The sequence below is a fragment of the Apodemus sylvaticus genome, chromosome 11, assembly GCF_947179515.1.
Source record: "Apodemus sylvaticus chromosome 11, mApoSyl1.1, whole genome shotgun sequence".
Lineage (NCBI taxonomy): Eukaryota > Metazoa > Chordata > Mammalia > Rodentia > Muridae > Apodemus > Apodemus sylvaticus.
In genome coordinates, this window is record NC_067482.1 from 73,383,263 (window position 1) to 73,395,518 (window position 12,256).

A 12,256-nucleotide genomic window follows, 5' to 3' on the forward strand; every position below is an offset into this window, starting at 1 on the left:
CCATAGTAGGTCAGGGAGGGGAGGAAAAGCTACGAAGCAGCAGCTGCCCACAGAGCAACTCATGGTCCAAGACAATAGCACATACTTATACCACACTCACGGTTGCAGAGATCAATATCAAGGCCCTTATCATGAGCCCCGAGAAGGTAGATGTGCCATTACCCCCATTGTACAAATGGAAGAACTGAGGCCAGAAGAGGTTGTATGATCTATTCAAGTTTATCCCCTAGAATCGGGGCAAAGACTTGGCAGTGTCTGAATTTCTCCCTCTGATTCTTGAGGTGTTTCCTGTGTTCAGCCCTGCTGGATCTGGTGTAGCTTGGACACACCACTGAAGCTCGTTGGCCCAAGGATGAACTAGTGTGCTTGTCTTTCTTAATCTCCCATCAGGCACTCTTGCTTCTTTTCTACATGCTATCAGATGACCTTACAGCAACCTGGGTATCTATCACCCCATACCACAGAGGAGAACCCCAGGACCGGCAGGCAAACACCAGGTGTATATAGTCTTCTAGATGAGACCAATTGGATGAGAAGCAGTTAAGTCAGTCAGGAGAGGGTGGAGCTGACTCCTTTTTCTCCCCCCACCTTCCTGTGACTTCTGAAAAATTATATTGGTCCAAAAGGACTCGGTTGGGTGGAGGGCAGAAGGAGGGGAATAGGTTAAGAAGACCCAATAAGGAACCTTTGCTTTCCCACCAACTAATTCGTTGCACAGTGTCTCCCAGCGCCCAGCAGGTGGCAGGATGTGGCCAGAGATTCCGGTCCCCGGGAAGCCTGGGCCAGTAGCCCGCGCTGCCAGGTAATGTCAGCCTCCTGGGGAGTTCGTGCCGCCCACTCTGGCCCCCGCAAGCCTAGGGTCCTTAGGCATCCTGGTCTCTGGAGATACACCTCCCCTCCTCCACTCACACACAAGCACGCCCCAGCTGCTGCAGAAGCCCAGACCCAGATGAGAACCCTGCCCCTAAATCAGCCGCCTAAGCTTCACAGTGTAGGGGAATCCCGAGGACCCAGACAGGCAATTTCCAAAAATGTGCATTTATTTTTTTTAAAACATAAATGACAGCCTCATAGGCCTCAGTTTCTTAATGTACAGCGAGAGAGGTTACATTAGACCTCGCTTGTCTAGGCTCTCCTTTCGCTCATTTAAACATCCCGGAAAACAAAGGAACAGCCTGTGGCCCAGCCAGTGGGTGAGCGCAGTTCTGAGTCAACCCGAACTGTCAAACATTGCGGGTGGGGAGTCCCGGAGACCCAGCAGCTCCAGGGAGGTCCCTTCCCTCAGAGTCCCCGCCTACCCGACTGTGAAGTGGGAGGCGGTGGCTTCTAACTCTTGGCTGAGATCCGGGTCCACGCCCCCTCCTCCCGCCGCACGCCCTCCCACCCTCCTTTCTCTCCTCTTCCTCCTCCTTTTTCCTCATCTCTGTCGTGAGCAGAGCCGCACGGTGGTCCGGGCTCAGGGAGTCCCCGGGTTTCCACCCATGTATTGTGCGTCATGAAGAGAATCGGGTGAAGGCTTAGGGGGTGCGGTGATCGCAGCTGGGGGACACCCTGAAGGAGGGGTGGCCACACGGTCCCCATCCCTGTGCTGCAATAGGCCCCCTCCACGCGCACGCTACAACCCTGGCTGGCTGCTCTCACCGCAGCTTGTATCCTGCATCCCTGGGCTCTCATCCCGCACACTGCATCCCAAGAGCATCCTGCATCCCTTATCGCGGAGAATCCTGCATCTGACATCCCGAAAGGAGAGGCCGGGCATGTAGTAGCGGCAGTCGCGGCGGAATATGGGCGGGAACCACTCCCACAAGCCCCCAGTGTTTGATGAGAACGAAGAAGGTAAGAGCCTCCCCAACACGAGCCGCCACTCCCCATATCCCCAGGGCATCCCTTCCTTCTGCAATCCTTCACTGAGCGCCTGCTGAGTGTAGCACATGGATGGACACCTGGGTCTCAGCACAGCCTTGTCACCTCGCACTGGCTGTGCACTGGCTCAGTGCTTGGCATAGAGCTCTTACCTGGCCACTTCTTAGGCTCTAGTGCTCTTTGGAAGCTCAGATCGTGCTGAGCCTAGAGGTGGGATAGAAGATTGGGAGAGGAAAAAAGGGACTCAAGGTATCACTTGGGAGAGGGAGGGTCACAGGGAAGACCTTGCTTCACAGTAGAGTAGAGGGTATTGCTACTTCTCAGCCTTCTGGGACTCCAAGATGGCTTTTAACAGAAGTGGCCTACTGGGTGAAAGTGCACAACGAGTGTGTGTGTGTGTGTGTGTGTGTGTGTGTGTGAGAGAGAGAGAGAGAGAGAGAGAGAGAGAGAGAAAGAGAGAGAAAGAGAGAGACAGAGAGAGAGACAGACACACACACACACACACATACACACACACACAGAGAGAGAGAGACAGAGAGAGATTCCTATTTGGTCCCAGGACAGCATAAGGAAACTTTTTGTAGCTGAAGTCAGTGGTTCTGAGGTAGCAGCCCTGCTTGGGGCTAGCCTCCTGGTGGGGGGAGGTGTTGTAGGTTATTCACCCTGTTGTACACCTTGTGTAGATGCCAGACCTGGAGAGTCCTTGCAGCTGTATTGTTGTATTTGACTGAACAAAAGCATAAGAAGTTTTCTTAGCATTTACTTTCATTATTGTGTGTCCTGGGACTCAACCCCTCTGAATCCTCATTTCCCGTATCTGTGAGGGTTCCTAATCAGGTTGTTGGGAGCGCAATCATTACTCATCTGTGGAAAGTGTCTTGCAGACAGCTGCATTGGTTAATAACCTACTGTGTGATAATACACACTGGCTTCTCTCTGCCTATCTACTTCCACTGTGGCCCAGATCAGAGTTCAGACATCCTGCGCCTTCTTTCATGCCAGCTGCTATGCTGGGCTTACTCAGTTCTCACAGATCCCAATGGCATTTTTCTTGTGGCTGTTTTGTGGGGGGGGGGAGAAAGAGAGATAGAGATATCGATAGATAGATAGGTAGATAGATAGATAGATAGATCAAGACAGAGACAGAGACAGACAGAGAGACAGAGACAGAAATAGACAGATGCATGTGCACGCACACACACACACACACACACACACACACACCCAGTCTACACTCTGAGAGCTGGTTCTGAGCTCATCTTCTGTACAGGGTACACTCAGATCCTGGTTTCTAGAACCATCAAGGCTGGTCCTCTGAAAATGGTGAGACCCTGTTACTTAGGCGAAGACGGCCTGTTGAGGCAGCCTGGTGGTCCTTCCTGGCAAGAGGCCATGTCTAGTGAGTCTGAATGAACATCCTTGGTTAGGCAGGGAGGGTTCAGTATGGCCACAGGTTGTTTGGCAGCACCAATCTTTTTGGTCTTCAGACTGGAGTGGGCTAGTAGAATCGAGAGCTAGTGGAAGGTCTGTATGTGCCAGAGGGACTTAGGACTTCCTTGTAGCTTTGGCCTGTTTCCGAGTTCATGGGTATAGTCTGGGTCAAGGCCACACTGACACTTTCCTTAACATCTCTGTCTTTTAAAAATCATTCAGTAGGTTGAGTTTTACATGTATACATCCGTTTTCCATCAACAGGGTCTAACATAATCGTGATATTAGTTCTTTCCCTTGAAGCATGCCTCTATATGGAACACCAGCATTTATTAACAATTAGCACTCTAAAACCATATCTACTTTCTTTTTTGTCCCAGAGAAATTTAAACTCACCTTAATCAAAACCCCAAAGTGTTGTGTATTAATACATCATTCATGTGGCAGATTATAGACTTCTAAGGAAAGTAACTCTATAGAGTGTTTTTCATTGCATGTAAAGACAGCAATGGGTTACCCTTAGCCTGTAGCTATATTTTTATTTTTATAATTATTATTATTTGATGTTGTCATTTATTACTCCCACCTTACAAAAATACCAAATTTGGTCAGTAAAACTGTCCCCCAAATGTAATGTCTATGTATTTTGTTTTTTCAGAAAAAGTACCTCTTCCTTTCATGCTCAACTCACAGAGGGGATTTGTCACCTCTGTGGCAATGATTACTTTCATGCTTTATTTGCTCTAAAATATTTCCTGTAGTCGATGTTTTGGTCTTCCTGTCTTGAGTCCCCATCCAGAATCTTCTCATCTGGGTGAACCATCTGTTTTGGCACAGGGTGAAGTACAAGACTGGGACCCTCCAGTCTAGTGGAGCATGAACGCACGTGTGTCTTACAGCCATTTCTATGTATTTCCTGTGCACATGTGGGGTACAGTCTGCCAGTTCATGTATTTCATATGCATTTATATGTAACCCTTCCCACACTTACTCCATGCTGAGCACCAGGAGTGGAGCCACGGTAGAGGGCTCCTAACCTGGGGAGTGTAAACTCTCCTCTACGCTTGAGTCTTGCAGAAGTGTCAGCAAGACATTCCCGGGGAACGACATCTCTAAAGATGGGAACAGCATGTACAAAGGCAGTTGGTAATGATAAAGCATGGTTCATTGGGGATCTGGCAGAGCCTTTTGTGTATCCGAGGAAGGTGGAGCCTTAAGGTACCATGAAAGGCCCCCTGAATGCCAGGCCAGCCTCAAAAGGCCCAGGGTTATTTGGGCGTGTGGAGTTGATCTTTCAGGAATTCTGGAGTACTGAAGGGTTTTAGGCAGGGGATAATGGGGGTCACTGAATCAGCCTGCTCCCCCAAGTGGCTGAGGTGCTAGCTCCTGAACACACCTGGACTATTCAGGTATTATGGATAAATCACAGCAGGAAGTTTGCCAGTGTGTACTGTTCTCCATTCTCGGATAGGGAGGGAGGTTTATTGTGTTCTGATCACAGCTATCATGCTAATGCCTTCAGCAAGAAGCTTGGTTCATGTCCCAGAAAGAATGGCCTCGCTAAGGTATTGGCAGTATCTTCCTCTTAGTGGCAGGTGGAGTAGTAGTGTGTTTACTGTAATGGCGTCTGAGGTAAGGAGGAAGGGGGCACTCTCCCTACCTGAGCCTCTCTGGGCACATGGTATAAAAGCAATAGAAAGTGTTTTTGCTGGAACTCACTGGCTTGGGCACTTGGCCCCTTCTGGATCTGCTTCAAGCCCTGGTCCTGGCAAGCATGTAGATTACCAGCATGGCCTCCATGCTGCCCTCCTGCCATGTCATCTGGGTATGGCAGCCAGGCCATCCGGCATCAGGTCTCTGTTCAGTTCTCCTCTGTCTCCCTCTCTCTGGTCCTAGAGGCAAGTCACCTGAAGACTGAGATGAAAGCAGTCCTTGAACATGCCCGCTTGGACCTGCCCTCTGGGCTCTCAGTCCCCTCGTATCCCAGCCAACTTTGACTTTGGTCCATGTTTCCCTCCCCCACACCCTCCAGATCTTCACGAGGGCTTCACTGATCTCTCTCTTCATAATGACACTCTCTGCCCATCTTTTGCTGCATTTTGTTTCTGTCACTCATCATCACCTACTATTTTCTTAATTATCATCCATGTTGGTTTTCTGTCCTTGTGACAAAATACCTGAGTGGAACAACTTCTAAGGACAGGTCTGTTCACAGTTTCTGAGGGTTTGGACCCTCATCACTTGGCTTTGTTGGTTTTAGTCTGTGGTAGGATAGCATTATGGTCATGGCAAAGACATGTGCCCAGAGAAGTAGCATCTGGGAGACAGAGAGAGACGGGGAGAAGCTAGGGTCCTAGGATGCCTTCAAAGGATGTCACCAAGTCACTGCTTTCTGCTTCTGAATCCAAGTCATTTACTCATTGATAGAGAAAGGACAGTGAACTGAGGACAGATTGAGGGGTAAGTGAGTGGATGCACCAGGGAAGCCAGTGGACATCAGGACACATCTTAGGGAACCCGGCAGCTGGTTGTATTCCTGCTTGTCTGTGCTACAATAGCTGACAAGCAACTTAAAGAGGAAGGATTCATTTTGGTCCGCAGTTTGATGGGACACACAGTCTGTCGTGGGAAGAAAGGCTTGGCAGCTGGATCAGGAGGCTGCTGGTTACATCATATCAGCACAGAGAGGGAACAGGAAGTGGGGTTTGTTTGTTTACATAAATTGTAAAGCCCACCCTATCATGACCCCCTTTCTCCAGCAAGCTTCACCTCCAAAAGACTCCCACAACCTTTCCAAATGGTGACACCAGCTAAGGACCAAGTGCTCAAAAACACAAGCCTGGGGGAGACAGTTCACATTTAGGCACTGCCTCAGCACTGCCGATTGGTGGTATCAGTCTTGAAGGTGAAGGTGCCTGTTGGGGTAAGTCAACTTACACCATGAGGTCTGGTCAGAGAGGCACAGAGTAGCAACCGGTGTGGCTGCACCTTTGCCAGGTCCCATCTCCAAAAGTTTTCACCCGCTCTCGGTGGCATAGGTTGGTAGGTAACCAAGTCTTTGACAGATAGGTCTCTGGAGATATTTTGCTTCCAAATCACAGTGCTATAGGTCTTCTACATCACTGCAAGTGCAGTAAGGAGGAAACTGAAAGTTAGGCTTGTGAAGGGTTAGAGCTCTGTTGAGATGGGAACTTCATGAGAATTCCAGTGTTCTCAAGGCCTAAAAGGCCTGGATTAGAACTGAGATGCTAATTAACTCTGCCCATGTGAGGGCGTGTCAATCTCTTCGGCCACAGCTTAGTTCTGCTTCTCCCGTAGCCTCTGGAACCTTCCTTCACGCGTTGTCTGCTTTCCTCTGCATGCTTTATGCTAGGACAGACTCTCTTCTCACGCAGCCCACCAGCCCCGAGACTCCAAGTGGAGAGAGCTCATAGTCCTCATATTGCTCACTGTAGGCTCACCGATGGTTGGTTCTTGTTAAGACTTGAACCATTCTATAAGCTGGGAGATCTGATGTGCTAAGTAGCCAGCCCAAATTGTCCAGGCCTTGCTCGGACACTAGGTAGAGTCACTTCTAACTTGAGGCACTCTGGTACATGTGGGGGAAAAAAATCCAAGGAAGGCGGGCAGGTGGATGATGCAGTGAAATCAAATCGTTTTCAGACAGTGATGACACCGATAACTGCGATTGAACTTAAGCCACCCTCTCCACCTCTGGTACCAGGGAGGGGCACAAGGGTTAGGAACTCCATAACTTATGTAATTGTTAAATCCCATGTTAGTCAACTCTCCACTACATAGCAACACTGAGGTAATAGGTTTGCAAAAGAACGTTTATTTTGGCTTGTAGATCTGTACGGTTCTACCCTTGATCAATCAGCCCCACTGTTTTAGATGTGTAGTGAAGTCAAGCGCGTGGATCATGTGGTGGAGGAAAACCTTGAGCTATGAAGCAAAAGCAAACAGCAGAAACAAGGTAGAACTGCCCCTGAGGGCAAGGCCCCAGGAGCCGGCAGACCTCCCACTTAGGGAGCCCTGTCTTGATAGTCTCCCCACTAGGAGCCTTTGAAACATGGGCAGCACTCAACATCCAAAGAGTAGCACAGGCTATTTCTAAATGAGACCTGGACCTCTTTGAAGAGTGGCAATGGCTCGCTTCTCCCACAGTCCCCCGTTTGCACCTGCCAGGCCCAGCATAGAGTCATTGAAGAGCATTGGGAAACCAGCCTGAATGTAAGCTGAAGGTGGCTGCTTACTGGGGGTCAATTTTCTGTGTCCCTCTGGGTTCTGAACATAGACATAGAGCAGAAGAGGCTTCCTGCTTCTGTCCTCAGGTTTCTACCTTGGAACATATAGGCAGGGAATTGAGTGTACAGACTGTTTGTCATGCTATAAGCAGCTTGGCAGTTCCGGGCCACAGTATACAGGGAGCCCAGGAGACAGCCCCACACAGCAAAAACCCGAGGCATGCACACCAGGCAGTTTGTAGTGTTAAAACATGTTTGCATGCAGTGACTCCAGATTATCTATTTTCCTTCTGTTGAAAGAGGCACAGATCTGCCACCCCCCGTCCCCCTCCCCCATTGCAGGGTAAGACACAATTCTTGCTTTAGGGGACAGCCGAAGAGAGTGGCTCTTCTCAGAGAGTGAATTGGATGAGGATAGAGGCAAGATTGATCCCCAGGTTGAGGAAAGGTTTAAATTCAGTGAGAGGAAAAGGAGTGGTATTAGAGGCAGACGAGTTGGCGTCAGGTAGCACGGAGGCTATGTTCCTCTGAGAACTGGAAAGAACATGTGTTCTTATTGCATGCCGGGGAATCCACTGGGTATATGCCCAGGAGAGGTATAGCAGGGTCCTCCGGAAGTGTCATGTCCAGTTTTCTGAGGAACCACCAGACTGATTTCCAAAGTGGTTGTACCATCTTACAACCCCACCAGCAGTGGAGGAATGTTCCTCTTTCTCCACATCCTCACCAACACCTGCTGTCTCCTAAGTTTTTAATCTTAGCCATTCTGACAGGTGTGAGGTGAAATCTCAGGGTTGTTTTGATTTGCATTTCCCTAATGATTAATGATGTTGAACATTTCTTAAGGTGCTTTTCACATGCTCCATTATGTTCATAGCAGTCTTATTTATAATAGCCAGAAGTTGGAAAGAACCCAGATGTCCCTCAATGGAGGAATGGATACAGAAAATGTGGTATATTCACACAATGGAATACTACTCAGCAATTAAAAACAATGAATTCATGAAATTCTTAGGAAAATGGTTGGAACTGGAAAATATCATCCTAAGTGAGGTAACCCAATCACAAAGGAATACACATGGAATGCAATCAGTGATAAGTGGATATTAATTAGCCCAGAAGCTCTGAATTCTCAAGACACAATTAACATATCAAATGATTCCCATGAAGAAGGAAGGAGAGGGCCCTGGTTCTGAAAAGACTTGATCCAGCATTGTAGGGGAGTGCCAGGACAGAGAAATGGGAGTGGGGGATTGGGAAATGGGCTGAGGGAAGAGGGCTTATGAGACAGATGGGGAGGGGGGAACCAGGAAAGGGGAAAGCATTTGGAATGTAAACAAAGAATATAGAAACTTTAAAAAAAATTAAAAAATTTAAAAAAAAAAGAACTGGAAAGAACAGGATATTGAACATTAGATGGGTGCTTAAAATGGAGGCTTTGAGCCCTGGAAGATAGAGATGGAGAAACTGCTCCTCAGAGGGATCTTGCCCCCCCCCCCCCCCCCACCTCACAGGGTGCACTGGTTACCTTGGTAGTGAGGGAAAGCTTACAGCATCAGAGGAGAGTCAGCTACCTAAACTACCGACTAAGGGAAGCTGGGCTCATTTTTAGGCAGAGTCAGGCCCAGCCAAGGAAAACATAGTCAATACTGGCATCAACTTGGGACTCTTTCTCCTTCCAGGACTTGCCATTTTGATCTCCCGTAGTATCCTAACTCATTGTGTATCTTGCCTTCTGGCTAGTCTTAGCAAGACACTCTACCAGTGAAGTCATCAAAGCAAATGGCTTACCTTCCCAGGGTGGGTTGTTAACACTGTGTACCAGCACAGAATTCCATCTTCTTAAAATGCAAACCAAACCAAAACACTCACTTTATTTCTATGTCTGTGGGTGGGCATGTGCATTCACAGCGCCATGTGAGTGCTGCTGTCTATGGAGGTCAGAAGAGGGCATCAGATCTCCTGGAACTGGAGTTACAGGTGGTTGTGAGCTCCCTGATGTGGGTGCTGGTATTTTGGAAGAGCAGAAAGCACTCTTAGGCAGTGAGCCCTCTCTCAAGCACCCCTTTTCTTCGGCGCATGGGAAAACTTGAACGTTCCCTATTCCCTTTGAAATTGTGAGAGGCATGTGAATGACGTTGGGCCAAATGAGCTGCATTGATCTGTATCTTAGCTCGGGTAAAATAGTTACCAGCTGGTAGGTGTCAATTCATGTCTTAAGACAGGCAAAATTATCCAAAAGGCAGAACTTTACTTCTACCTGGCTTGCAGAATTAAGAACAACAGGAACCAGAGGCTATGCCTTTTACTGGCTAGCCAGGAACCAGAGACCTGCTGCTGTAAGCCAGGGAGTTTGTTATTGCAAAGTAGTCAGCCTACCCTACCTGGTGCATTAACCCTAAGTCAGCTGTCCCTCGAGCAAACATTTTCATTTTTACAGTTAAGAATCTCATTAGTGGTGTTGCTAACCTCCACACACTTGGTCGCACTGAGAGAATTTTCTCCTAACCTGATTTGTTAACAGGTTTTATTTTTACAAGTATGGGTTGATTTATTTCCACAAATGCCTTTCCTAAGTCTATGGAAATAGTATGTAGATTTTTCTCTGGTCAAATGCAATATTAAATCAACTGATTTTTTAAGTGTTAAATCAACTTTTTAATATTGTAATAAATCCCATGTTTTAGTTATGGTTTCTAGTGCTGTGATAAAACACTAACAAAAATAAAACAAAAAAACAAACAAACAAAACAAAACAAAAACCAGCTGGAGGAGAACAGGGTTATTTCAGCTTACAATGTCCAGGTCTCAATCCATTACTGAAGGAAGTCAGGACAGGAACTCAAGGAAGGAACCTGGAGGCAGAAACTGAAGTCATGTGCTGATTACTAGCTTGCTCCTCATGGGAGTCTCAGTCTTTAATTTTATAAACTCTAGGTCCATTTACTTCGGTGGCACCACTCACACCGGGCTGGACCTTCCCACATTAATAATCAATCAATCAATCAATCAATCACCAATCAAGAAAATGTCTGACAGCTTTTCCCATGGGACAGTCTTGTGGGGGTATTTTTTTCAACTAAGGTTCCCTTCTTCCAAATGACTCTACTCATGTCAAGTTGACAAATGAACCAAACCAAAACAAAACAAAACAAACCAAATCAAACCAAACCAAACCAGGATTCCCACTTGCTATGACATGACATTGTCTTGGATTTGATTTGCTAGTATTTTGTTTATATTTTCTTCATAGGAAGATATTACAGACCCTAACTGGTTCAAAACAGATTAGGAAAAATACTCAGTGAAAGCACAACTTATAAAAAACGACAGGAGGAGAATCTAAATATCAGGGCAGTTCTATAGCTCTATGCCCATTAAGTATTTCTGAGGAGGCAAGTCTAAACCTAGGTGTCTTAATAGGCACACTTTCCCAGATATGAGAAAGCAATCTTCCAAAAAGTCTCCAGAGAATGGGTTGAAAGACTATCTTAAAAAACCTTTTTAATTAATGAGTATGTGTTAGCTTGCATGAATTTATGTGCACTGAGTGCATGCAGTACATGCAGAAGCCCAAAGAGGGCAGCAGAACCTCCACAACTGGAGTTACAGCAGGTTGTGAGTCTCCATGTTCAGGCTAGGAACCTAAGGCAGGTCCTCTGGAAAAACAGAAGATTTTCTTAACCACTGAGCCACCTCCCCAGCTCCAACAGTGTCTTTTGATGGCTTCAGTATCATTTTAGTGATGTTAGACTGGTGTCATTAGCAGAACTGTAGATGGACATTGCTCTCTTCTGGAAGGATTTGTGAAGGGCTGCTACAATGTGTACATTGCAAGTTACAGACACAATGTTGCTCCCAACATCCTGCTCTCTACCTAGTGTCTGTAGCATCTGTAGTAAGGGCTCCTTTTTCAATTCCAGGTTTGACAGTTTGCACTTCCTGTCCCAATTATTTTTCTTGATTGATCTTTGCATTATCAGCAATTGGCTTTAATTTGTATTTGTATGATTCCTATTTGATTTGTTTAACTGTTTTTTTTGTCCTTTTTGAGACGGCTCTATTTTCTGGTTCACCCTACTCTTATTTCTTATTTTGTATTTCATTTAAGTGTTACCCCTAAAATTATTTTCTCTTGACTGAATTATTTCCTTTGGCATGCCTACTAGTGTCTGCCTACTGTTGAAAAGTTTCCCCACTTTCTTTGTGTCTTAAAATGTCTGTATGTATATGCCTAATTATTTTGTGACTGTCAAGTTCCATATTGCCATTTTCTCCTTCAGCAGTTTGAAGTAGATCCTGTTGTCTTCTGTCCTCCATCATTCTGACTGAGACGTGGCAGCTAGTACTGCCTTTGTTTCATTTAAGTTTTCTTTCCTCATCTGTCTGTCTCAAGGGTTTAGTTTTTTAAAATTTTGCTGTTTTCAGGAGTGCAGTGCAGTGTCTCCACCTGTGAGGTTCTGGTTGTTTCCACCTGTGCAGAGGGCTTCCTGCATCTACTTTCACATGTCTTAGCTTTGAAGGATTCTTCTTTTGCCTCTTAATTCTGTTTTCTGACGCTGACTGTTCCCACTTCATCACATGGAGAGTACAGGGCATCAGCTCATCCATGGAGACTCTGCGCAGCTCTGTCCAGAGCTTTATGGCTCGAGCCATCTCTTTTTGTTTTAGTCTGAACATTTTCTTTCTGCTTGTTTATCTTAATCACTTCAAGT

The 12,256-nt window shown here is 46.7% G+C and overlaps 1 protein-coding gene across 1 annotated transcript in view; it reads left to right on the plus strand.

Annotated features, from left to right (window-relative positions):
* Positions 1–1,427: 1,427 nt before the first annotated feature.
* The window catches only part of Stk32b (serine/threonine kinase 32B), a 252,605-nt gene continuing 241,776 nt past the window's right edge, over positions 1,428–12,256 (plus strand). Inside the window, exon 1 of the mRNA XM_052199394.1 lies at positions 1,428–1,836. Coding sequence (XP_052055354.1) covers positions 1,785–1,836 — 52 coding nt within the window. The 5' untranslated portion in view covers positions 1,428–1,784. The remainder of the gene's footprint in view (positions 1,837–12,256) is intronic.